General features: G+C 57.6%; 1 protein-coding gene across 1 annotated transcript in view; it reads left to right on the plus strand.

Moving 5' to 3' along the window:
• The window catches only part of LOC128910374 (dedicator of cytokinesis protein 2-like), a 77,826-nt gene that overhangs the window by 3,178 nt on the left and 47,944 nt on the right, over window positions 1–26,704 (plus strand). The window contains exons 7-23 of the mRNA XM_054203502.1: window positions 437–572; window positions 706–860; window positions 1,682–1,763; window positions 2,969–3,104; window positions 4,326–4,401; window positions 4,897–4,976; window positions 5,292–5,417; window positions 5,535–5,659; window positions 6,283–6,381; window positions 6,900–6,972; window positions 7,879–7,982; window positions 10,958–11,147; window positions 13,733–13,830; window positions 14,396–14,485; window positions 15,091–15,191; window positions 15,360–15,494; window positions 21,877–21,988. Coding sequence (XP_054059477.1) covers window positions 437–572; window positions 706–860; window positions 1,682–1,763; window positions 2,969–3,104; window positions 4,326–4,401; window positions 4,897–4,976; window positions 5,292–5,417; window positions 5,535–5,659; window positions 6,283–6,381; window positions 6,900–6,972; window positions 7,879–7,982; window positions 10,958–11,147; window positions 13,733–13,830; window positions 14,396–14,485; window positions 15,091–15,191; window positions 15,360–15,494; window positions 21,877–21,988 — 1,918 coding nt within the window. The remainder of the gene's footprint in view (window positions 1–436; window positions 573–705; window positions 861–1,681; window positions 1,764–2,968; window positions 3,105–4,325; window positions 4,402–4,896; window positions 4,977–5,291; window positions 5,418–5,534; window positions 5,660–6,282; window positions 6,382–6,899; window positions 6,973–7,878; window positions 7,983–10,957; window positions 11,148–13,732; window positions 13,831–14,395; window positions 14,486–15,090; window positions 15,192–15,359; window positions 15,495–21,876; window positions 21,989–26,704) is intronic.

The following is a 26,704-nucleotide window of genomic DNA, read 5'->3' on the forward strand; positions in this document are numbered from 1 at the left end:
AAGCGGGGTTCCCCGAACATCTGCCCCTGCCCCAGGCACAGGCTGTGCGATGCCAAGAGGTGCTTGGCCCCTCTGCTGCAGTGTCCCTGTGTCCTCATCATCCTGGCTGTGTGTCCTTGGGGCGTCCTGTGTCCTTGCTGTTCTGGCTGGCTATCCCATGGTGGCTAGGGACAGTGAGTGTGCTGGTGGGTGTGCAAGCCACCTGGCCAAGGGCTATGCTATCGCCGATGAGCCCTGGCTGGGACAGGAGAGCATCCCTGGTGCTGCCTGGATGTTTTCCCTTTGCCAGGGCTCTGCTGCTGGGCAGGACCTATCAGGATCTGTCCTACCCCTACACCATGCCTGCATCCCCAGACTCCATGCCAGCCCGTGCAAGGGCAAGAGGGTCCCGGTGGAATGTGCTGGGTCCTGCCTCACCCCATTCCGGCCTCTGCAGGATTCTCGCGCTGGACCTGGTGGTGCGGGATGAGGACGAAAATATCCTGGACCCCGACAGGACCAGCATCATCAGCCTCTTCCAGGCACACAAGAAGGCTGCACAGACCATCACAGAGCGCATCCAGGAGGAGACGGTGAGAGCCAGCGCTGGCCTCGGTGCACCGACCCCTCCGTGCCAAGGCCCTGCTGCCCCCTGCGTGGCTGTGCCATGACACAGGCCGTACTGTGGGGCTGAGCTGGGGGGCTGAGTGGCCTTGTACCCCGCAGAGCCCGCAGCAGAGCGCGCTGCGCTGCAGTGCCCGTCTGGCGGCTTCACCCTCCCACAGCCTCTACCTCTGCGTGCGCAACTTTGTCTGCAACATTGGCGAGGAGGCACAGCTCTTCATGGCGCTGTACGACCCCGGCGAGCAGCGCATGATCAGGTGGGGCCCCAGCAGTGCAGGACTGGCCTCACTCCCCGACCCCTGCCACCGGCTCAGCCTGGTGCCCGTCACGCCGCTCCATGCAGCGTCCCCGAGTCTTGTTCCCCCTGTGTGGGGAAGCCTCTGCCCCTTTGTACCTGGCTGCCCAGCCCGGATCCCCAGGCTGCCCATCATCCCTAGCCCAGCTGTCTGCCCAGCTCAGCAGGAGCTGGTGTATCTCACTGAGGGGAAAGAGGGTTGTCCCTTCCAGCCAGATTGTCTCCTCTGGAGCCGGAGGATTTATCAGCAGTGTGCAAGGTGTGCAGCTGCATCCCGTGGGACAGCCGTGCTCGGGGCTGTGCATGCCCAACGTGCTGTGGCCTGTTGCAGGTGTGCTGTGGTGTGCTGCCCTGTGCTGATCTGCCCGCGGCCCCATGGCAGGCAGGAGCCAGCTCAGCCCACGCCAGAGCCTGGGTACCACTGGCACAGCATGCCCCCCTGCAAGGGGCCAGTGAGCCGGTGTGCCTGGAGCAGCTGCAAGCAGCTGCTGGGGGTGGCCAGACTTGGCCAGTCCGCGTGCTGTGACTGGGGCCACTGGTCAGACAAGGGGTCTGTGTGGTGGCAGCTGTCATGGACTGGGCACACAAATGGGGGCCCGAGCAGCGCCCTGCCCGTGGCTGAAGGGCTCCAGCCCATGTCGTTGTGTTTCCTTGTGGGCGGCTTGCTGGTAGCCCCTGCCTGGCCGGCCCTGCACTGTGCAGGGACCCACCGAGCTCCGGCTCTGCTGTCCTGGTGCCTGAGCCTGGCTGCGGGCTCCTCACTCCCTTGCCTTCCTCTTGCAGCGAGAATTATGTGATCCACTGGGCCAGCACGGGTGTTCCCCAGGACATCGAGCTGCTCAACAACCTCAAAGCTGTTTTCACGGTGAGCGCAGACCCCTCAGGAGCAGCGCTGCTGCTGCTGCTGCCTGCCCGTCCCCTCCTGCAGAGCTGCCTGCTCCTCCTCCCCTCCCTGCTGCCTGCAGAGGTGCCCCCCCACCCCGCAGCATTTTGGATGCATCCAGCACAGCGCACGGTGTCCCTGAGGCCCTGCTGCAGCCTGTATCCCCCTCCAAGCAGCCAAATCCACCCGCTCCTCCCAGCTGCTGTCTCCATGCTGCTCGTTTCTTTTGTGCCCCCCAACCCAGCCCACCCCACAGGTCCTGTGCAGACCCCAGTCCTGGCACCGGGAAGTGGGCACCTGGCATGGGATTGCCCCTAGTGGCCTCCTCTCCCAGGTGCAATGTTGCTGGGGATGTTGTGGTGCCTGTGCCCCCATTTCCTCTCCAACCCTCGCCCACAGCCGGGCTCAGTGGTCCCTGGCCGAGGGCAGGAGGAGGCGCAGGCAGTGTCTGCTGACCCAGCATTTTTCCCGCTGCCCCAGCAGAGCTCAGCTGACCCTCAGGACGGTCCAAGAGGGGCCATCGATATGCAGATGAGCTGGGAAAATCAATGCTAATGAGCAGCATCAGCACTTCCAGCCCCAGGGATCCAGCTCCCCCGGCTCTCGCCCACCTCTGACCCCTGCCTGCTGCTGGCTTTGGCTGCATGTCCCCATGCACTGACGTTGTGACCCTGCCCTGTGCTGCAGCCCCACAGGAAGGTTCTTGCACAGGGGCAGCACCCGCGGGACCTTGGTCCCCGCAGGGTCTCCGGAGCTGGGGTGTGTGGCCACCCCACCAAGCCCTACGCCATGTCAGACCTGCTCTCTCCCAAGGCAGTGTGCCCCCCTTGGCTATGCTGCCTGGTCTGTGAGTGCCCCATGGGGAGACTGGTCTTTACCAGCCCTGGTATTGTCCCTGTTCCTTGGGCTTGGGGCTTCCTGGGGTGCACAGAAACCCCAGGCTCCCTGGGGCAGCAGGGCTGTGTGCCTGCCATCTGAGCCCCTCTGTGGGGTACAGCAGCAGGGGGACTCCCCAGCTCCTGAAGGCAGAGCCGGGGTGCTGGGCACAGGGGCCTGTGGTGGCTTTGCACCCGCTGGTTCATCCTTCTGCACAGTCCCGGTAGCCTGTGGTTACCCGGCACCGCCAGAGGCGCATCCCAGCACAGTGCTGCTGGTGCCCAGCTTACACAGTCCCTGTCTCCCCCCAGGACCTGGGTAGCAAAGACCTGAAGCGGGAGAAGCTTTTCCTGGTGTGCCAGATCATACGGGTAGGACGCATGGACCTCCGGGAGTCCTACAGCCGCAAGCTCAGCACGGGCCTCCGTCGGCCCTTTGGCATCTCAGGTGAGAGCAAGGTCTGCCACAGGTGCTGGGAGGAGACCCCCCAGTGCTGCCCACACCAGCACTCCCCAGCACCCACCTCTCAGCCACCATGGGGCTCACTTGCCATGGGTACAGTGGTTTGGGGCAGCAACGTCCCAGGGCTGCTCCTGCTTCCAGCCAGGCAGCCTCATCCGAAGTATGGACACCAACCCTTGCTTGCCTCTGCATGGCCATGTTCTCCCCATCCCCCCAAGCTCGCTGCCCTGTCTCCCCCTCACCAGCCTGACCCACAACCCCCCATGGCGGGGCAGGGTCTTCCCCATGCGTGTCTGGTGCTGGAGTGTGGGCAGGGATGTGGCACAACTGCTCTGTTCGTCAGGAAAATCCGTGCTCCTGTGACAACTGGAACCAAGTGCTTCCCTTGACTCCATTGTGTCATTGCCCACGGGCTGGCCCTGCCCTACCCAGCAGATAAGAGGGACCGGGGTGGCCCAGCCATCCCTCCTTGCTGTGTGGTGCAGGGGACCCCCCAGCCCGGCACTGCCAGAGGTGCCCCCAGGAGCGGCCCTGGGCCCCTCCTCCACCTCCCATGGTCCTGCTCTGGATATTGATCCTCATTGGATGGGCTCACTCGGAAAGTATTGATTTTACTTGGCTGATTAGTGTGTGCTAGGACCTCAGCCACAGAAGAATTACCAGGTGAATTGTGAACATATCGGCATGTAATTGCACTCTGGGCTGTGCATCAGGACAGATGGATTGTCCTGGTGCCCACTCTGCAGTTCCCTGTCCATCCTGCACCAAACCCCCTGCCTGTGAGTGATGGAGAGTTTCTGGATGTGGCTTATTTTGGCTAAAATCTGCCCTGGAGCTTTGAGGTCACCTGTGGTGACTGTCTGGTGACTGCCAGATCCCACCCTGTGTTGGCAGCATGTCCATCCGCCATGGAGCCATGTGGGTGTTGGATTTCTTCCTGCTGAAAGCCCTGTGCAACTTGGTGCCATCTGGCGTGGGGTGGCAGAGGGGTCTTGGTGGGGCACAATGACCTCCCTGTGGAGCACCGGCCAGGGCACAGCAGCGTCAGTGCTGGAGACACAGGAAAAGTGGTGGCTGCACGATGTGACAAAACTGTCCTGGGTGCTGGTCCCAGGAGGATTTGGCACAGAGGGTTCTGGCGCTGGGGGCTGGGGCTGCCAGCACCCATGGCAGCCGCTCCACGCTGCCGCCTCTGTGCTGCTGCAGTGATGGACATCACGGACATCACCAAGGGGAAGTGTGAGAGCGACGAGGACAAGCAGCACTTCATCCCTGTGCACCTGTGAGTCCTGTGGGGCTGGGCAGCGGGCAGGGGGGGAAGCTTTCCATGGGCTGGGCAGGCACCGGGACAGTGTCTGTGAAGGGGCAAGAGGTGCTAGGATCAAAGAGAAAAGATTTCTCCATTAAATGTGGCTTTGCAAAGGGACTGTGGATCCTTGGGACACAACGTCACCGGGTCCAGGACCTCAGTGAGGTTAGAAAAGGGGTATTTCTATGGGCAGCAACATGCTCCGAGATACTGAAGCCCCCACTGGATCTCTGCCTCCCAGCCCCTTGGGGCACACATGGGCTTAAGATCCCAGGTCTGCTGTGGGTGCCATCCTGCACCTCCCTCCTGGCAGGCTGGAGGCCAGCAGGTTGGGGAGCCACAGCCGGATCCAGGCTGCTGTTGGGTTTGCTGGTGGTCGGTGCCAGGCCATGGGCAGCAGCCATGGGGGGTTCCCCGTCTGCGCCTGGCCAGGAGCCCCTCCGAATCGCCCTACTCTCGTGTTTGCAGGGCAGCTGCTGACAACGATTTTCTTCACAACATGATCAGGAAAGCGGTGGAGGCAAAGGACATCAACCACAAGGGACAAGGTAGAGCCCCGACCTGTCCCCTGCTCTGCGTGCCCGCTCTGCGCTGTTGTACATGGTGGGGGACGGGGTGAGACCCCTCCCTGACCCATCCCACGTTTTCCTGTGCTGCTGCTTGTGCTCAGTGACCTGGGCTGCCCCCTGGCCCCCGCACTGGGGCAGTCGCCCCATGCAGCTCCTCACGGGGTCTGTGGGCTTGCTCCAGTCCCTGGCCGGCCCTGGGCCCCTTCCCGCAGCAAGGGCTTGGTGTGCAAATTATCCCAGCAATCAGGATTGGAGCTGTATGGGGTTGTGACATCCCGCACTCTGTCCCGGCAGGCTTCTGGGTGTCCCTGAAGATGCTCTGGGGAGACTTGAGCCAAGTGCGGAAGGACCATCCCCACCTGGTGGACCGCAGCACAGTGGTGGCACGCAAACTGGGCTACCCGGAGGTCATCATGCCAGGCAAGCAGGGTGGTGGGTTGGACCATCCCTGGATGGTCTCTGGGAGTCCCAGTGTGGGGTTACAGGGTGCTGTGCTGCAGAGTGGACCCAGTCTCACTGACAGGGCTGTCCCCACAGGAGATGTCAGGAACGACATCTACCTGACGCTGGTACAGGGCGAGTTTGACAAGGGGAACAAGAAGACACAGAAGAATGTGGAAGTGACGGTGTGCGTCTGCGACGAGTCAGGCAACGTTGTGCAGGTATGGCAGGCACTGCATGAGCCTTGGGGCGAGGGACTGTCCTCTGCATAACCCTGTCTTGGGCAGAGGCAGCAGCTCCACAGTGTGCAGATGCTGGTGTTGATGCTGGCACAAACGAGGTGGCGTAGCCTCTTTGGCTACTGGAGCCCCTGAAGTTGCCCCAGGGATGCAGCCCCCACCTCCGTCTCCTTCCCTGATAGGGGCAGCATAGGCTGCCCCATGCTATTCCCATGGGGCAATGGAAGCCAAGCCATGACTGTGCCACAGAACGTTGCATGTCCCTTGCTGGCTCCTTTTGGAGGCTGAACCATGCCTGGTGGAGGTGGAGGGGATGGAGAAGCCTTTCGCTGCCCTCTGAGCCCAGCTGGGAAGGGACAGTCAGAAAGATGTCCCCATGCCGGCTGGGTTGTTGTAAAGGGGCGCCTGTGCTGGGGGGGCTTGGGCGGGGGCTGCCATGGTGTGGGCAGGGGACAGCAGCTTGTGGGGGGGCTGGACCGCTCAGGGGCTGGCCCAGGTTAGCAGGGGATGCAAAATTCTTCGGCCCTTCAAGTCTATTTGATCTGTAACAAGTAATGTCAGGAGCTGACTGCAAAGAATCTTTTCTGCTGCTGCTTTCTCTGCAGAATGTGATTTACCATGGCGCAGGGGACAAGCCAGCAAGCGAGTACCGCTCTGTCGTCTACTACCAGCAGCGGCACCAGCGGTGGATGGAGACAGTGAAGGTCTGTACAAGCCATGGGGCATAGGGACTGAGGTGGGACAGGGGCTGTGACCCACCAAGGCTGCGTCCCTCCCTCCTGCGCAGCAGGACTGAACTGCCACAGGGTAGCTCCCCACCAGGGCTGGCTTTTCAGGGGGAAAAGTCCCCGGCTCAGGGAAGACGGGAGATGCTGCTGATGTCATGGCTTAACTCCTGGATGGAGACCCAGGGCAACCTGCAGCAGGTCCCGCAGCAGGGAGGTGATGTCTGCCGCCCCTGCCGATAAGCAATGCAGGGGCTCTGGGTGCGCTGCATGACTCCTGCCTCTTCCTGCAGGCTCATGGATGTATGCCGCCAGCTCTGCACAGACACCCGTGTCTCTAATTCAGCCTCATTAATTGAAAGGAAAGCATGTGGGTTTGGATTTAAGCAACCGACAATTCAGCACAGCCTTTACCCAAGCACAGAGGGGTCTTGGCCAGCCAGGTCACTCAGCCCATGCCCTCCTGTCCTCATGCAGGCACGTGTTCTCTTTCTCAGATTGCTGTTCCAATTGAAGATGTCCACAAGACCCACCTGAGATTCACCTTCCGGCATCGCTCCTCCAGTGACTGTAAGTATCTCCTTTCTTCACGTCTTCCTCCACTAATGTTCCCAGCAAGGGCTGCGATGGAGGTGGGCTCTCTGCAGCTCAGGAGCTGTGGGAGCAGGAGGGCCCTGTGAGCAGCCCTCATCTCACACCGGGTGGGGATCCATCAGCGATGCTGGATTCATGTGTGGGGGCAAGGAAGCTGTCACTCCTGTTCTGCTCTGTCCCTGCTGCCCGTGGTGGGCAGCAGATTTCTGGGAAACCGCTGCCTTTTGCATGCAGCTGCTTCCCGGGTGCCTGTGCTTGGCTCTCTGGAGCCCTGGCTCTGCGTCCCACGGTGTTTGGCTGCAGCAAAGCTGCAGTGTGTGGCCAGGAGGACATGCTGCTCCTGGAGCAGGGGTGCTTCTGTCAGTGCCTTCGCTGAGCTGAAAACCACACGTGATGGGATGCGCTGTGGCATGTCCTGTGACTGTGAGGACCTTCCCCAGGGCCACTGTGGAGTCCTGCAGCTGAGGATGCTGCTCGCTGGTCTGATCCTGCGCAAGCCAAGCCTTGCCTGCCCCAAACCCATCTTGTTCCCACAGAGGCACCTCTCTGATGGCTGCCTGCCCCAGGAAGCACATGCTGGCAGCCCGGCAGCTCCTCTGGCCACCCATCAGCTTGTTGCTGCTGTCTCTACCCCCATGAGGTTCCCAAGCACCACAGCAGCCGCTTCTCCCAAGTGCCCTGGGGAGGGTTTCGCTGTGCATGGGCACAGCTGGTGGACTCCAGGAAAAGAAACACAATTTCCCCAGCAGCCCCCTCCCGGACCCACTCTGGCTGCCGACTCAGGAGGATCCCCCGGATGACCTTCCCTTTCCCTGCCCACACAGTGTGTCCTTGGGCTCCTCCTGAGCCAGCTTCACCTCGCCCCGTTTTTGTCTCTCCCAGCCAAAGACAAAAGCGAGCGGATTTTCTCCATGGCCTTTGTGAAGCTGATGCGACCGGACGGCACCACGCTGCGTGACGGGGAGCACGACCTGGTTCTGTACAAGGTATGGGGGTTCAGGCAGACCCCCATCCTCGAAGTGGGAAGGCTGCAGGATGGCAGCTCTCCTGGCACCTGCCTGAGCAGGGCAGGGGTCCCAGTCCCTGCTGGAGCTGCTGCACAGGTGACACGTACCCAAAGTCCCCCAGAGGGTTTCCAGTTCCTCCCTCCCTCCTGTCCTTTCTGTCCTTGGTGGCGGGGGCTCCTGCCACAGCTCCCTGCACACAGCATCTCTAATCTCCGTGCCGCTCCTTTGCGAATGACAAGTTTTGTTTAGAAAAAGGTAACTTAAACATATCTGACTTGGTAGGGAACGTCCCCATGAAGGTATTTGCTAGACTTTACCTGATTTCACCAGCGTTTTTCTGCTTAAAACTGCTTGGTTGTTCTTTTGAGAGAGCAGAGAGAGAAAGTGAGGAAGGAAAATTCACTATTCATTTGGCAAAAATGCAGTTGGCCTTGATGCCGGAGTGTGAAAGACCCCATAAACGTGCTGCCTCGCTTTGTTTTGGTGTCACCCTGGGCTGGCCGTGGCGAGGGAACCAGGAGGGTGCGAGCTGGTCCCTGCTGCAAGGGTGATCTTAGGACTCTTCCTCTGTGTGTCCACACTGCTTTATTGTTCCTTGCCAGCAATGGTGACCTTCCCACCTCAGCCCCTTGGCTGCTCTGGTATTTAACTGAAGATTTTTAATTTCCTTGCTGCTCTTGGCGATGAGACCACAGTTACTCGAGGTGGACCCATCTCCATTCCCAAGTTCTGCATCTTTCTGGGATGAGCAGGTCTGTCTCCCACATGCTGTGGCAGCTGTGCAGTTGGCCTTAGCCACTGCTTCCCATGAGCTTGATGGAGGAGCTCCTTCTCTTCATCACCGCATTTCCTTTAATTTTAGGGAAGCCCTCTTAGCACCCCAATGCTGCTTCTGCAGCTACGTAATGTCCTGGCAGCAGATGGGCTGCTGCCAGCACCTGCTGTGCTCACTGTCGTCCCATGTCAGACTGTGTTGTGGGTCTGACGCTGTGTCATCCTGGAGCACTCCTGCTCTGTGCTCACATAGATGCCTCACTGGGAGCCACCTGCATGCCCTTGCAGGTCTCTGCTGTCTGTCTGTCCATCCACACCAGGGCAGCCCTGGCCACCTCCTGCCCCATCCTTGCTCAGGCATGCTTCTGCTGACAGGACAGGCTCACCCCCACCCAGCCAGCCTGTCTGTCCCGGTGCTGCCCTTACTGGTCCTCATCTATTGCTCTTGTGATGCCCGACCTCTCTCCCGCAGGGAGCCCGTGTGCCCTGCCCAGCCTGGGGACAGGGACAGACCCGCGCTTTTCTTCCTCAGCAGTTCCTACACATTTGAAATTGTTATTGTGTCCTTCCTCCCTGTTCTTTTTGGGCAAAACACTCAAATTCTTTAAATAATGCTGTGGCCTGCAGAGCTGCAGACATGATCCCTGGCTCTCTGGGGGACTGTCCCCTCCACAGCCTGCATAGTGGCAGGAGCACTGAGCACCTTCGGGACTTGCCGGTTCAGGCTGGGGCAGCGAGATCAAACCCTGCGCACCTCCCTCCTGGATGCATTTCCTCCTTAAAGGGTTGTTGCTGCCCTCGCTGAACTGTCACATTCGCGAGCATCCTCCAGCCCTGAGCAAGTGAAAGCTGACGTGCTCCACTTTGTCTTCTCCCCGGCTGACTCCTGCTCTTCCCGGCAAGGACCTGGGCTTGATTCTGGGAGTCAGAAGCTATTTCATCGTTTTATCTTCGTTTGCCAGAGGAATGTGAATGATATGCTTTTAGCTCCTCAGACCTCTTGATCTCACGTTGGTCGAGAAATGTCTGAAATTAAGCCAGTCTAACCTACGAGGGTTTAGCTGCCCTCGGAAGAAGTGCAGTGCCTCCTGCGAGTCAGTTGGCTGATGTGGGTATGCTCGGTGGAGAGAAAACCCAACAACAAACAATTTTGCGATCTTTGTCTGACCTTCAGCAGAAATAAGTTTATTGTGTAAGGTTGCAGGCAGGGGAAGATAAATGCCCTATTCCAACCTGTAAGTGAGCACGGGCGAGCTCGGGGCAGCACAGCTGTGGTCCATCATTCGCCTGGTGCTGGTTGTGGGGCAGGGGGCCGTGTGGGGTACGTCCTGGCCCAAGACCCCCAGCCGCTGGTTGCAGCCGACCATCGCATGTCTGTCCAGCTCTGGACATCCACCGCATCCCAGTCTTGTAAACGACCATGGAAGGATCATTAAGAAAGTTACCCCAGTGAGTCCTCCTAGGTGTAATCTCCTCTTAATTCTTCAATTTAAGAGTAGAGGATACACATGGCTGTTTTGCCATGGTAAGGAGAGATCCAGGTGTGCCCATGCAGGCAGGAAATGAACCATTGGGCTGGTGATAGTGGTGCCGTGGGACTGTGCTGGCCACCTGGACAATGTCCTGCTGCAAGTCAGTCCCCACGGCAGTGCTCAGGTGCATGTTTTATTCCTGGCGCCCTGCTGCTTGGCCCCAGGCTCCTCCGTGTCGCTGGCCTCCCCCAGGCTTTTCCACCCACCAGTTCTTTTGTCCTGTCTGAGTAGCACCAGCTGGGATCCGGTGTCTCTCCTGGCCGGTTGTCCCAGCCAAGCGCAGGTCCCCGCAGAGTCCCGCAGGGAGCAGCTTTGTTGGATGCTCTGTTAAAATGAATGTCAGGCAAGCCGGCTGCGCTGCCTGTGCCGGGCTCTGCACTGCAGGCAGCGATTCCCCTGGGCCAGCTCCCGCATCCCAGCGGCTCCCGCAAGCTGGAGGTTACCAAGCCATAATGATGCCATTAAGTGGGAGCCGCCATTACCTGTGTGTGGCTCTGCTGACCTCCTTGCCCTGCCCCATTCTGCACAGCAAAGTCCCCCACTCAGGGGACTTGATGTGGAGTGAAACCTGAACCCAAGGGACAGTCTTGTCCCATGGGGCTCTCGCGGGGCTGTGCTGCCCTGTGTGAGCCATGCTCTGCCTTGCAGGGTGACAGCAAGAAGCTGGAGGATGCCAGCACGTACCTGACCCTGCCCTCCACGAGGAACCTGTCGGAGCCGAAGCTCCTCTCTGGCTCCTCATTCCGTGTGAGCGGAGGTGCATCAGGCTTAACTGTGTCGGCCCGGGACAGCTTCCAAATCTCGACGCTCGTCTGCTCCACGAAGCTGACCCAGAACGGTGAGTCCCAGCTCTCCATGGGGGTGGTGGTGGTTCTGTGCCCCCACCCCACCAGTGTGTTTCTACCCGCTACCGCACTTCTCCCAGCGGCCGGCTCTCTGGCCGCTGTCTGCTAGTATGTGCCAGCCACCGTGGGACATGGTGCTGGTGTTGCTGTGCTGGCACCAGCCCCCTCCGGCACATCGCAGCCGGACTGGGGCTCACTCCTGTCACAAACAGCACCAGGACAGCATGCCAAAAATGCAGGGAAAGCAGGAACAGCGAGCGCTGAATTAGCGTTTTGACGTGGTCAGGACTGCCAAGACTAGTGGCTGTTCCTGGTGGGGCAGCACAGTCCCGGGGGCTTTGGGGGACTGCTGTCCCCTGGAGAGGAGTGGCAGTGAGCAGGAATGCCTGTGGCCCGGATGGTGCTGCCCTGCAGCAATCCAGGTTCTCTCCCGGCAATCCAGGTTCTGCCCCAGAGCCCGCACTGCTCGGTTGGGATGTGGTTTGCTGCAGGCTCTGTTTGCATATCGCTGGGTCGATAACTCTGGGCTGTAACTCAGAGAGTTTCTCATTTTTTTCCCTCATTTTTAATGAGGTTGTCTTTTGGCTTATCTGTCTCCTGAGCCCTCCTGAGTTAGCCGCAGATTAGTTTTCCAAGGCGAGGGAATGAGAACAAACAATAACAGGCTGCAAGTGTTTCCAGGCGCTCTCCCACCTTGGGGGTGTGGAGCCGCTGCCAGCAGCGGTGGGTAGTTAGCAGTTTCTTGGCTGGTGCAAACCCTTGCAGATGGTAATTAATCTGCTCGTGCCCTCGGGGGACTGAGCCGCTGCCTCCAATCTGGGAGCTGGAGCGACTTTCTGAGAGTGGCTGTTGAGGGTTCCATGACCTTCCTTGGACCCTTTGAAATCAGAGTGGGAATTGGGACTCCCTGTTTTTAAACCCTGTGCTCAGTCAGCTGGTGTGGGTGCTTTGCGCAGTTCGTTGCAGGGCAGCCAAGAGCCTACGTGCCACCTCAGCACAAGACGCATCAGCATTTGCAGATGGGATTTTGCCTTGTACAACATGTTTTGGGAGCTGGCAGAACAAAGAGGTGTCGGCAACCTTGAGCGGGTGCTGGTGGTGACCAAACTGCTGCATGTGTCCCCCTGAAGCGAGCGGGGAGAGCGGGGCTGGCAGCGAGCAGCCTGGCACCGGCCCTGTGGAAGGGGAGGGCTGATGGGGCTTTCTGAGTGCCCTTGCAGGCGTCCAGCTTGGGGGAACCATGGCGCACACACCTCCACCGTAATGGGGACAAGCAGCCCGGCCCTTTGCCAGGTCTAACCACGCTGTGCTGCGTGGCAGTGCCAGCCCTTGGGCCACGGCCACCTTTTCAGTGTGGGTGTCTGTGTCACTGCAGAAAGCCCTGCAGCTGCCCATCCCTTAGGGTGGGTGACATGAATGCCTAGAGGTAATGTTTCCAGCTGCCTGGAGAGTTAAACACTGCACAGGAGCACTGGCAGCCAGCGGGCACCGCGCTCGGGATGCGAGTGGCAGTGGTGCTTGGCCAGGGGAAGAGCAGGCAGAAAAGCTGGGGTTCCCTCCCGGCCAGCAGCGCTGCCTCTGCAAGGCCGGTGGATGGAAGCACTTCATCCTGCTTTTGCTGAAGTGCAATGACACAGCTGGGGAAACCGCAGCCCTGGCGCGGGGTTGGGGGCTTGGGGACCGCAGCCTCGCAGCTCAGGGGACGCAGTGCACGGTGACTCATCGCTGCCGCACTGGCAGGGTCTGGGGCCTCTGCGGTTCAGTGCGAGTGGGGCTCAGGGCCACTGGTGTTCATTTAATTCCCTTCCTGCAGCACAATTAGAGCTTCTACAGTAACAATCTTTTATTTCGCCGAGTTTTGTGCTTTTATGGTACTGCAGTCAGGAAGTTTTCTGTGCTGAGCAGCAGTTGCGCAGGGAGTCGGAGGTCAGTGGGGTCCTGGCTGCTCCTGGCAGCGCTGTGCTGACCACCGTCCGGTCCGGTGCCATGGCTGTGCTCAGCATGTGCCGCGGATACTCCCCAAGAGTGGTGCTGGGCCGTCGGCACAGGGCCCCGTGCACATCTGGGGCCAGCAGTTGGCTCTGCTTGGCGCAGGAGTGGCCACTGTGAGCGGGCATATGGCTGGGACAGTGGGGCAGGCACAAGGGGTGCGGGAACCCTCTCTGGGTCCCAACATGGTCCAGCAGTGGAGGGCACAGGTGTAGGGAGGGCACGAGTGACCCATGGCCCCCCTGCTGAGGTCTGTTCTCCGAAAGGTTCATGGGTTCGTGGGGAAGCCCCAGCTCCAACGCCGAGTCCTGCTGTTTCGGGTCTCGGTTTCTCTCTCGCGGGGGATGTAAAGAGGGTGGCAGTGCCTGCATGTGCGGCCGCATGACAGAAAATTGGGAGTTCAGGAATGATGGGTGCTTACCCTTTGCTTCCCCTGGCGTGGCGTCAGCAGTGAGCGGCACCCAGGATGGGGCTTCTCCGTCTGGCTGTCCTGGGCAGCAAGGGTGGGATGGGGGAGTGGGGGGGGTCAGTAACATTCGGGTCTGGCAGCAAGTGAAGCTGTGCTGACTCTCCTCTTCCTCCCACCCAGTCAACCTGCTGGGGCTGCTGAAGTGGCGCTCCAAGCCCAGCCTCCTCGCCGGGAACCTCCAAAAACTGATGAACGTGGACGGAGGGGAGGTCATCAAGGTACAGCCAAGACCTTACCCCCCGCTGCCCATGCCGGGATCTTCCCCCTAGCTCCTCCCTTCCCTGCTCCTGTGCTCCTGTCTGTCTCCAGCCATGTCCTCAGGTGGCTGCTCCCTGCGGGGCAGAGGGATGTGAAAGCTCCCAGAGGCGACAGTTGACACCAGGGGTTTCCTGGCAGCCCGGGCAGCTGCTGGAGCGCAAGGAGCCACCCTGGGCTGGGTCTGGAGTGGGCACACTGGGAGCATCCTGCATGGCCTCAGCGCCTCTTCCCCAGGGAGAGGTGCTGCCTGTGCCTGTGGTGATTGCCCTGTTGACCGCGGGGAGCCCTGCTGGGGCTTGCTGGGGCAAGCAGGTGGCCAGAGAAGCGGTGCCGGGCTGCCTGCCAGGGGACAGGCCGAGCTGGGGTGTTGCTCTGGCAATGGGCTGGATGCCCCAGGCTGAGAAAGGCTGAGGATGGGCACAGGAGCTCTGTGCCCAGGCAGGTCAATCCCACGCTCAGAAGTTGGGTCTGGGACGATGCTGGGAGTTAACACTTGAGCCCTCACAGTCCTCTTGTATCCCCCAGTTCCTCCAGGACACGTTGGATGCCTTGTTCTCCATCATGATGGAGAATTCGGACACGGATGTCTATGACACGCTTGTCTTTGATGCCCTGGTAAGCAGGACTTGCTTCCCTGCACACACTGAGCAGGAGTCTGACCCCACTGACCAGTGCAAGATGGGCCCAGGTCAGACTAGGGTGGGTTTGAGATGGAGCTCACTGATATGACCAGACAAGCTGTGCTGAGAGCCATGCAGCACCTCCGGCTCTACCACAGTGCCTCGGAACAGTAAAGCCCAGCCAACGTGGCACAGGGTAGGGCTGTGGCTCTGCAGAGACACTGTCACTCTAGGGGACAATTCTAGCAAGATTCAAAGATGTTTCTCCTACACTGAGACAAAAATGACCCCAGTGATGTGACCAGGGGAGCACTGGGGTCAGGGTGGCTCTTGTGGGACAGCCGGGGTCGGTGATGGTGTGAACTCTACACAAGCTGGCCATGAAGAGTCCTGCAGCTGCTGGGCTTGGGGCTCATTTTGGGCTTTTTGCCTTAGAGGTGTGCCCATCCTGGCAGGCTAGCTGGGCGTGCAGGGGACTTTGACGACCCCAGCAGCCCCCAGGAGGGATCAATGCCGCTCTGGCTGTGGCTGCGGGCACTCGGCTGTTCCCGGGCATCCCGCTGCCCGCACTGAACCGTGCCCACTGCCCACTCCCCCCAGGTTTTCATCGTGGGGCTGGTGGCCGACAGGAAGTTCCAGCATTTCAACGCCGTCCTGGAGGCCTACATCCGCCAGCATTTCAGTGCCACACTCGCCTACAAGTGCGTATCTGATGGCTGTGGCACAGGGAGAGACGGGACTGGGATGGCAGGCATGGGGAGGGAAGGGGCCGGAGCCTGGGGAGTGCCTGGCGGGCAGCATGGCATGGCTCAGTGAGTGGCTGACCTGAAGCCTGCTGAGCCCTGGCCACACGCGTCCCTGTCCTGCAGGAAGCTGATCTCAGTGCTGACACAGTACGTGGACCAAGCAAGCCGGGGGGAGCCCTGCGAGCCGCTCACGCGCACCTTCAAGGCCTTGGAGTATGTCTTCAAGTTCATCGTCCGCTCCCGACACCTCTTTGCCCAGTGAGTACCAGCGATTTCTTCCACTGCTCCAGGTGCTGCGTTCTGCTGGGCGGCTGCACCAGCGCCACTGGAGTGTCGATCCCTGGGGATGGGGTCTGTGGGAGGGAGGAAAGGAAAGGTCCCATGGTGGGGCCCTCTGCCACGGGAGCAGTACACCAATTGGTGCCAACCATTGGCTCTGGGGATGCGGCATTGGCACCTTGACCTGCCTGTTGCTGGCCGCTTGGGTCAGCTGCGGCACCCAGGGGTGGCACCCATGGCTCCCAGCACGCTGCGGGCGTGCTGCTGTGCCGGCCGGTCCCCAGCCAGGCTCTCTTCCACCACCACGCTTCCTCTCCCTGAGGTTTCCGTCAGTTTTCTGCTGCACGCCGTCCTCTGGTTGCTGCTGGAGCAGTCATGGTCTGGCACGGGTGGCAGGCAGTGCCATCCATTTCGGGGCAGGAGAGCTCCTGTGGTGTGAGGCGCTGTGGCAGGATGGGTGGTGTTGCACAAACTGCTCTCTGGTTGACGAGCAGCATTCACAGCGTTTGCAAAGTGCCTTGGTGGTGAGGCAACGCACCCATGTTAGCATGAAGCAAGCCTGTGGTTTACTGGCCATCAGGCTAATTGCTGCTGGTTCCTCCTGCGTGTGTGCTGATCGAGAGCCTGGGTGCGGGGTACTGGTGAGATCAGCTTTGGTGCCACAGCTGCGGGGTTGCCCACGAGCCCCAGTCTGGCACGGAGCCCATGCTCCCTCCCTGTGGCACCGGTGGCTTTGCTCCGTCACTGTGTGGTCAGGCTCTGCCCTGGCATCGGGAAATGCCCAGCTCCTTTGAGTACAGCTAACCCAAATGCCATGTGCGTAAGGCCAGAGGGACCTGCAGTGACCTCCTGCCTAAGGCAGGGCTGGCTCTGCACGAGCTGCCCCTGGTGGGTGGGTTTTTCCAACGTGCTCTTAAAAACCTCCCACAATGGAGATGGCAAAACTTCCCTGGGCAGCCTGCTCCCCTGTGTGGCCGGCACTGTGGCTGGAAAGGTTTTCTAGCATCCAGCCTTGCTCTTCCCACTCTCTACCTGTGCAGCTCCAGTGGCACACGCAGCTCCTGGGCTGCTCTCATGCTTCAGACGCTCACTGGGCTTTCAAATCCTTTCCAATGCAAAGTGCGAATTTGGTCTTGGGGGGTCCCTCGTGCTGCAGCAAAATGAGGTGGCACAGTGCCAGCCCCAGGGCCTGGGGGGCCTGGGCCAACCTCCCGTATTTGTCTTGGCTCAGGTGCTCATCCTCCCGCTTGGCACAAGCTCTAAAGGGGGTTGTAAGAAAGAGAGAGAGACTTTTTACTCATCTGTCGCGGGCAGAGTGAATAACTTCACTTGTAAGAGAGTAGTGAAACGTTTATTAACATAAAACAGTGATTTAACAAAGTTAGTAGTGAATGCGACAGTGTTTTACGAGATTTGATGCCAGGGTACACTTGATTATTTACTGCATAGAGGCCAGGGTCAGACAAGCTCTCAGGGAGACCCTCCCGTTGAGTCACGAGGTTCAGAAAGGACCCCCTCGCTTTCTAAACTCCTTCTCAGAGAGGAGTCTAGGGGCGGCTGGATCCAATCCTAGTCCCAGTCTTGGTCAACGGTTTATGTCTAAAGGATTATATATGCGCAATCAATCCTTATATCACTTAGCTAAGATTTCAAAGTTTAGCATGCTATTAGTCACTCACCGAGAATCTGTTGCGGCAAGGAATCTCTCAGCCTCGAGGAGAAGAACCTTAAGCGAGCGTCCCCACTCAAGGGGAGATCCTGTCGTGCAGCCTGCTGCCGTGCAGGAGAGCTCAAAGGGCTCTTGGGCTGTCCGCTATTTATGGAGTAAGATAATTGACCTATAGTCATATTCTCATGGGAACAAGATACCTAGGTTCCCACTCCAGACAGTGTTTTGGTTATGTTGTCAGCCATCTTCCGCAGTTCAAGAGCAACTCATAACAACTGCCGCTGATGGCCATGGCTTGAGCAGGAGCCGGGGGGCGAAAAAGGGGAGAGCACACCGCCACATCATCCTTTAGTGACAGAACAAGTGGTAACGGTTTTAAACTGAAGGAGAGTCGATGTAGGTTGAACATAAGGAAGAGATTCTTTACTGTGAGGGTGATGAGACACCGGTTGCCCAGAGGAGTTGTGGATGCCCCATCCCTGGAAGTGTCCAAGATCAGGTTCGATGGGGCTTTGAGCAACCTGATCTAGTGGAAGATGTCCCTGCCCATGGCAGGGAGTTGGATTGGACAATCTTTGAGGGACCCTTCTGACCCAAACTCTTCTGTGATCCTGTGATAAGCAGGGTAAGGGGCTGGGAGCCTCAATGGCTCCTCGTTGCTGCTGGCGATAAGGTCAGAGTCCTCCCAGGACCTCATTTTGTTTGTTCCCTGTGGGCACAGGGTTCCTGTCCTAATTGGTGTAAAGGGACAAACAAGCCTCCCCTGGGCAGGCGTGGGTGAGCTCGGCTGTGCTGCTGGGCTGAAGTGGAAAACCGAAAACACAACCGATTAGAGTTACCAGAAAAAGCAAGTTACGTTCCTCTTTCATTCCAAGTACCTGGCACCAAAAGCTGAAGTGTCCCAAGGGAGAGGCGGGTGGCGAGTTCCCTCTGCACACAGCATCGCCAGCCTACACTGGGGAAACAGCAGGGTTGCCCTGTGATGTGGGGCCACGTTTCGGCAGGCGGGTATTTTCCAGGGAGCGGAGCAGGAGCCCAGGGTCTGCTTCCTCCATCCAAAATCCTGAGCGCTGCGCAGAGGTGCCAGAACGCATGTCAGTGTCCCCATTGGGAAGCTCTGTGCCCCGCTTGCAGTGAGGAGCTGTGTTGGGTTCCCGGCATCCACAGGGACTCTCAGACCTCGTTTTGCCCCCACTTTGTCTTTGCCATCTCGCTTTGCTGTCTGCCAAGTGTTCCCTGTGTAGCTCATGCTGCCGGGTCTGCCGGCGTGCCCTGTCTGTCCTTTCTCATCGCTCTCATCTGCCAGTCCTTCCCAGGGTCTCATTCATGGCCAGGCAGCCACTCCAGACCTCTGGGGTGCTCCAGAATTTGACCGAGGTATCTACCTTCTCATCATATATGAAAATACAGAGTAAATACCCCAGCTTATAGAATTTCTGGCAGAGAAAATTAATTATGTGGAGCATTTTCAAACAGCCCTGTGAATTAGTTTGCATTGGAATGAAGACATCCCTGAAGACATTTAGTGTTTTTATTCATCTTCCCTTTATCTTAGTGATCTTAACAGTGTGATAACACGGACTCCTCAGATCTTCTAAATACTTTAAACAGTGCTACAATTTGTACACAGTCTATAATTTAAAGAAATTAGATTGTAATTATAATAAGTTATTGCAGATTGCTGTATTTATTTGATTATGTGTGCTGCTGCTGGAATTAGATGAGCAGTAGCTCATCCAAGTAGCTCATACAAAGGTCCCAGGTTGCTCTGAGGATGATCGAAGCGGGGCCCAGCTGGTGTGGGGCAGGAGGTTCATTGCCCGAGCCCCTTCAGCAGCTCTGTGGCCACTGCGTGGGGAAAAGGCTCCCTGATTCCTCATCTGCCTTGGGCAGGAGGCGTGGGAGCCGGTGGGCTGTGAAGGGGCCGGATGCTGACACTGGCCGTGGGAGCTCTGTGCCCAAAATGTGGGAACGTGCCCCCAGCCCTCGCTCTGCAGAGAAATGCCATGCCACATCCCCAGCCACCTTCCCCTTTGGCACCTCCCACACTGTGCTGGGGCACATGGGGTCCGTCGGAGCCCCCCAAAGCTCCCTGCGCCCTTCCCGATGTTGGGGACCTCTCCTGTCCCCTGCCTGAGCGGTAGTAACCCCAACTCCCCTCAGACCCCCCCTGGCGCCTGTATGGCTCCACTGCCTCAGGGAGGGGGCTGGGGCTTTGACAGCAGGGTGACGTGGTCTCCTGCTCGCTGCTTCCTCCTTGACACTTCCTCTGGCTGCTTCTGCTTTTTTGGCTACCACCGAGGGCGGCAAAGTTTTCTTGAAAGTGCTTGTCGTCACCTTGGAGCTCGTCCCATGCGGGGGCCACTCTCCTGCTGGACCGGGGGGACCTGGGGTCACTTGCTCTCTCTAGCATCCCTCTACAGCCACCTGCTTCGCAACTTGCAGCCCCCTCGCCCAGCCTCGCTCAGGCCCCCTGCTTCCTGCAGGCAGCACCCATGGGCTCTGCTGTGGCCCTGTTTGTCCCCTCTCCTGTCCCCGAGGCAGCCCGGCACCCCTGCAAGGACCAGCCCCTCACCCTCCCTGCCCTCTAGCCAGTCACTTGTGCCGCGTCCCCACTGGTGTCCCTCCTGTGGGGACTTTGCTGGGGTCCCCAGAGGCTGCTGGGGTCCCCAAAGGCTGCTGGGCTCCAGCTGCTGCCTGGCTGGAGGCTCCTGTGGAAGAGCTCCGGGGGTTCGCGGGCAGGGTGTCCCTTCCTGAGAGCCGCACTGACCCTTCCCAAGTAAATCACATACAGCACGGTTTTTATTGCAGTCTGTGCTGATTTGCTTAGTGAGGCGGTGGCTGGATAATTTTTTCCTGCCACTTCACCGATGGTGCTTGCGGGATTTTTGTGCCGTGCCTTGAGCTCGGTTGTGTGCTGGAGCCCGAAGCTGCAGGAGCCGAGGCGGGAGCATGCCTGGTGTCTTTACAGCCAAGAGGCATCAGGCTCAAGGACCAGGCTCTGCCTGACAGTTTTCCTGATGAAATCCTCCAAACCAATAGGTCAGTGATAAATTAAAGACCGGGCTGACCCATGTCTGCTGCAGCGATGCAAATCAGCCGTTATCTTGGCTTAATTGAGCTCCATGCTCTGACTGCTTTATATGGTGCTGGTTTGAGCCATTACACGCTTAAAAGTTCAGAAATCAGTGTTGACAATATGTCTTACAATTGTTAAAATAGCGTATCGTACTCGTGCATGCCCTCTTTAAGATAAATACAGACTTTTGTAGGCAAGAGTTTTACGGTGGAGGTGAGCTGGAAAATCCGTGCCAGTCGGTCGTGGGTAGATGCGTTAAAAAGACGGACGGTGAAACATCTAACAAATCTCGAATAATTGATGCTCATTGCATGGTATCATTGCTGTGAGAGTAGAACCTGTACGTAGACCTTCATTTCCTTTTGCTCATTTTAACACATGCAGACTTCTTTAAATTTCCCGGCCTCTGGTGGGGCAAAGGCTCCACGGCTGCGGGATGGGGCTGCGAGGAGTGGGGAGCTGCTGGGGGCTCCCACTCTTGTGTAACTTAACATAGGGGATGAGAGGGAGGGACCTTTCTTGAGTGAGTCTAAGCTTTGCTTTGACTCGGAAGTCGTTGAAGGACCGTAAACCAGCCGCTGCTCAGCCGATGCATTTGTCTGAGCACATCTGAGACGCCTCGGGCAGATCAACAGGCTTGTTACTGCTGCCAAACCTGCCGTGTTTCATATGTTCCCTTGGGCTCGTTTACCAGACAGGAAAGATGAATTTGAAAGGAGAACTAGCCAACTGTAATTATATGAAACAAAGGAGCAAAGTTTTTACGAGGCCTAGACTCAATAAAAATAGCTGTTAAGCAAAAAATGACAGACCTGGTTTGTTCTGCTGCTGTACGCACAATTAGAAACCAAAACACAATTAAGAACTGAACACGTTTCGCTTGCCGCGGTGGTGGTCGGTGTGCGGGGGGCCAGCTCAGGCTGGAGGACATGTCTGTCTCCGTGGCCGTGGGGAGATCAGCATTTTATCCCTCATTTTCCCCCAGCTGTACCTGCAAACCTCTCCCCAGCAGGGCTCACTGCTCCATTCGCTGTGTCGATGGATGGGGCAAATTACCTCAAATACAACCTGTTTTCCACAATGAGTTGTTACGGTCCCTTTATTCTTACGGTTATGCATTTATTTAGCAGCTTTGAAACTTTCTCGCAGTTTTGTGGGTCTCGTGGCTAAAATCTCGCAGGTGTTTGGTTTGTTCTGCGGCTGGTTCACGCAGGTCTTGTTCAGGCTGGAGGGCGCAGGAGGTTTCCTGCTCAGGTGGGAAGATACTAACCTCCTTTGAGAGGACTTCAGTGTACAAAATCATGTAGAAGAGTATTTTTTTAAAAAAATGTATATATGTGAGTATGTATAAGTGGCGTATATAAATACTGCAAGCGAGCAGATAGCAGTCTTTAATATGGGTAATTCTGCGCATCTGAAGCGTTGCTTCTGGCCGGCCCTGGGGCCAGGCAGTGGCAATGTTGGGTCAGTGGCCACGCTGGGGCTTGCTGCTAGAGCCAGCTATGGAAAACGGTCACCGAGGAGTGTAATTAATTGGGGTTGCAGGTGACACCCGCAGTCCCTGGGGGAAGGCGTGTTGTGGGGTGGCAGTGCGGTGACTCTGGCCATTGCAGGCTCTACGAGGGGAAGGAGACGGCTGAGTTCCAGCGCTCACTGCAGCGGTTCTTCCTCTGCCTGAACCAGCTGATGAAGTCCCCACTGGAGGGTCCCACGCTGCTCTCCCAGGTACGTTGGGGACAAGTGCTGCATGGGGGGCTCAGCTCTGGTGTGTGGTGGGATGGACGATGTCCCAGCGGGGGTGACACCAGCTGTGCCTGTGCAGGGGTGACACCGGCTGTTCTGTATGGAGACGTCCCCACGCACGGGGCGTCAAAGCGAGCTGCCACCCTCTGCGGTGACTCGCTCCCCCTGGGGACCCCCACTTTTGCCCCTGGTGCAAAGCTTCCTGAGGCTGCAGACCACAAAGCCCTGCATTGTGGTCGTGCCAGGGACCACAGTGTAGGTTGGGGCCAGCAGCTCAGGCAAATGGTCTCCCGGCCATGGCTGTGTTGATGCCTGGAGAAGAGGGTCTCAGGAGGGCTCCTGGGCCTCATCCCCATCCCGGAGCTGGCTTGGCTCCGCTCCTGCACCCTGGGACCAGGGGGGTCTGGGGGGAGCATAAATGATGCCCTTTGCACTGTGGGTCCCCATGGGCACAGCTGTGTCCTTTACCGGCAGCCAGTGTCGAGGTCCTCCAGCTGCTGATGTGATGGTATTGGGGGTGGGAGCTGAATGGAGGATGTGATGGAGCCACGTGTGCTCTGAGAAGTCAATTAATGAGAGGAGGCAGGAGCTGGTGCTGGGGCTGAGTCGGTCTCGCTTTGGTGCTGTGCCAGGGGGTGAGGATGGGGCCACACGCTGCACCTGTGGTCTCCCAGATGGGCAGAGGCACCACAGAGTGCAGGCAGGGACCTCATCTGCAGGCTGGGAGGTGCGGTGGCCCCAGGACAGCTGGCAGCTCCTGTGTTGCATTATTTCATGGCATTCTTAGATAATCCCTTATAAATTAATCTAATTTTTTAAAAAAGTAGTTTGAAGACAAACACGACAGCTATCCTCATGGAGAGGAAGAAGGCTGTCCTTCCTTATCCCCTCTCTCATCTAAACACGGATCATTATTCTGATTTCCATCTCAACGCCGTTGCTCTAGAGACTCCGTGCTATGGTAACCCCACGCGCTGCCGTGTTCCCGACTGCTGCACATTCACCTGTGCCATTTCTGCATCTCTCAGTACCTTGTTCAGATCTGCGGAAAATAATTCTTGCAAACGCATTCAGAGTAGAGCGGCCACTGTCCGGGGCAGAGGGGAAAGGTCTGCCCCGCGCATCACCAGAAAAGGCATCCCTGCAGCTGCCCTGTGGCTAAGATCAGGAATAGCAGGCAATAGCAATGGCAAATAATAGCCCGGAGGCACAGACAGTGCCCCCTGAGGCTTCAGCCTTGGCATTAGTTGGGAGAGACGAGGCTGCAGTTACCTCAGCTGGGCTGGTGTCTTGGTGCTGGGGGAGTCCGGGTCAGTCCCCGTCACATGGCCAGCGGCAGCTGCCCGTCTCAGCGGGACAATTTTCCAGTTGCAGCACTGTTGCCGTTCCTCCGGTGCGCTCAAGGCACTGTGGGTGTGTGCAACAGCCGAACATCTTTCAAAAGCAGACTGGAAAACGGTATTTCCTCACATATCGTTGCACTGCTGTCACTTTGGGGCAGGATTCCTTAGTTCAGGGAGGTGATTTGGCAGGAGCCACCCTCTGCCCAGAGCAGCTTAGGGGAAGCTGGGAATGGGGCTTGGAAATTTGCCTGCTTCTGCCAGGTTTGTTGAGCCTGACCGCTCTTTCTCCTGGAAATTCTGTAGTGGGATCCCAGCTGCCAAGCAGGAGCTTTCCCTGTGAAAATAGGTTTTCTGGTTGCTATTACTTTGTTAGAGAAAGCAGGAGAGACTGAAGCTCTCTTGCATGTCTGTGCGTTCTCTTTAGGGGAAATGTCCCCCTTAGAAGCCCCCCAGGCATCTGAGTAGGAGATGGAAATGGTTGCTCAAGGTCTCTCCTGACTCAGGAAGGAGGGAGCGTCTCATGAAACGGGCAAAGGCAGTGCTCGTTTATCTACTGTGTGGTGAAGCTGTCGAGCCCCTTGTGATGGTCTGTATCTGCTCCTTGGAGCAGTGTGTGGGTGCTGAAAGTTTGCGCAAGTTTGCAAACAGCTGTACTCATCTGTGGAAGAAAAATCTACCCAAGATTATTTAAATATAAAGACATTTCTGACTCAAGAGGCCCTGACCGTGGGAAGCACCACTGTGGGCGTGTGAGCCAGCAAGGCTCCATACTCTTCCCCTCTGAGCCACAGACCAAGTGCCTGACCTTGTGCTGCCTGGCTCCTGGTGCCTCTGCCTGGCCTTGCCATTGCTCCCCCATCCAGAGGGTCCCATGCTTTCCCTGGTGTCCTGACCCATGGTCACCCTGGCCACAGTTCTTGTGCTGCATCCTGCACTGGTTCCTGCTGGACCTCAGCCACTGGGTCTTGCTATATCCAGCCTCTCCTGAACATCTTGAGCAGGTACTCCAAGGAGAGAACTTTTTTTCCATGTTCTCTAAGTGGACTTTGTGGCTGCTTTACGGAACTTGTGGGCCCTCTGCATCTCCATCTGCAACGACCACCTCCCATCTAGCAGCTGAAGGTGATACCGAAAGATCTGTTAGTGGCTGACGTAAGCTTTGCAGCTTCATCCGGTTCTGCCTACTCTTTTTGTTAAAGCTGCAATTATCTGATCAGCCCAAGGCAGAGCTGATAATAGCTCCTTAGCTGCAACACTCCTGCAAAGGCCACCTCTCTTGTGGAGAGAGCTGTTCCCCTGTTGGACTACTTCAGGTTTGGAGGTTTTGTACTATTTTGTCTACTTGGAGCCGTGGAGAGGAGGCTGAGTCTCTTTTGGCTCTGCTTACTAGTGTCAGGCTGGGGGCCAGGGAAGAACCCACGGCGTGGTCCTAGCCAGAAAGCAGGAGCAGCTCTTCAGCCAAACACTTCCAGCATCCCCAATAAATGTTGTGACCTGGAGGGTGTCCCTGCTGTGAAGGGGGTGGAAGGTACCTGCTCCCTGTGTGCAGCTGCCTTGCACATCTCCAGCTGGGACATGAGGGCTTCTGCTGCAACCGCTCCCTGACAGAGCCAGAGGGCCCTTGAGAAGAGCTTCTCTCCTGGAGCCCTGGTTTTCTCTGGACCCAAAGAAGTTGAGTTTTGAGGTGGGACTGCGGTACAGACTTAAGGAAACAATTAGGGTTGTTCCAGCTGCCAAGGCGCTGAGCAAAGTAGAGCAGAGCATCACGCTGCTGCCAGCACAGTGTGCTTCAGGGGACCCAAAATGGGTCTTGTGCCTGGAGACAGCCCGCACAGGCATGCAGTGACGGCAGGTCACTACTCGTGGTGGGTGCACATTTCCCCTTGTTCATGCCTTGACAAGGACATCCTGCTGCCCTCCGTCTTTCCTCAGTTTAGGTCCAGGCAGCTCAGTGGGGTAGAGCAGAGGAGATGGCCCTAGCCATCTATGGCCCCTTGGAGTATTTGGGTTTGGGTTTGCATTTGCATTTCACGGCCTGGATCAGGGCCTGTGTTTTCCTGGGGGGTCCTCACGTGCATCCACAGTTGGAGCTTCTCTGAGGTTGCTCTGACTCTTCCCCTGTGGCTGCTGGCACATGGGTGGGTTTCTGCAGGACACCCTGCCACCAGTGTCACGCAAAGGTGACAGTTGCTGCCACACACACCAGAGGCAGGTCCTGCCCCAGGCCGGTGACCGCTGGGCTCTGTGCCCATCCCTGTCTGCACTGGGCTCCCTGCCAGCCATATCCCTGCCCACGACCACCGGACCCAGCGGTCCATCATCCAGCTCCACCAGAGCATCACCGGTGACAGCATGGACAGGGCAGCTGGTTCAAACAAACATTGTTCTTCTGCAGCTGGAGAGAAATTGGACACAATTTGTATGTCATGGCCCGGCTGACACACTCGTGCCGTGAAAAATCAGTGAGAGGGGGCTCATCCTCAGCGGTGAAAGAAAGAGGTTTTCAGTTTCTGCAAGGCCAGGCAGTTACCTCAGGAGCTGCAATAAAAGCCAGAACCAGTTTCTGGAAGGAATCCTTTCTGAGGCATAGATGCCGATATTTAAGAAGTCTTGTAACACTAGAAAAAATCCTGGGGAGTGGGAAAAATTCTATATTAGCTCATTTTTTAAAAGGTGAATCAGATGACCTTGCTAACTGTAGAACAAAGAGGCTGACCATTGATCCCGGCTCAGTCATGGAGAAGATGCAATCAATTCAGAGTTAAAGGATGGCAGTATAATTAACATTAATCACTCCGGCTTTACTAAGCGTGGAGTTTAATAAAAAAAAATATCAAATGTAGCTGTTACTTTTTTGAAGTTACGAATGTGACTGACTAAGATAGCTGACATAATAGGCGAGACTAACAAGTGTCTGACTTTATACAGTGTTCTGATTTAAAATTAGCATTGTGTAAGTTTATTAAAATAACTACTTTTAATCTCCTTAATATATATCTTCTCAGTTCTAAAAAAAAAAAAAAAAAAAAAAGGCGTTACGAATGGAGAACTGTCGTGCTGGGATGGGCATTTCTTTTGGGTCCCAGGGGAATCGACTCCCAGCTCAGACGACCCTGTGTGTTTGCTGATTTGCCAGACGTGGCTGTGGCTGTGGCCAGTGCAGGGGGCACAAGTGACAGTGGCAGTGCCAGATAACAGGGAAGCCTCTGCTCTGTGCCCGGGCTCTGCAGGCAGAGAGGTGCCGGGGAGGGGGCTGCGGAGCCACAGCTAGGGGCAGAGCCAGGAGCTGCCAGCAGCGAGTGGCCAAAGGCGACTCTGAGCGTGGCGTCATTGCAAAGAAATAAGTCAGTCCCTG

The sequence above is a fragment of the Rissa tridactyla genome, chromosome 5 (assembly GCF_028500815.1).
Source record: "Rissa tridactyla isolate bRisTri1 chromosome 5, bRisTri1.patW.cur.20221130, whole genome shotgun sequence".
Taxonomy (NCBI): domain Eukaryota; kingdom Metazoa; phylum Chordata; class Aves; order Charadriiformes; family Laridae; genus Rissa; species Rissa tridactyla.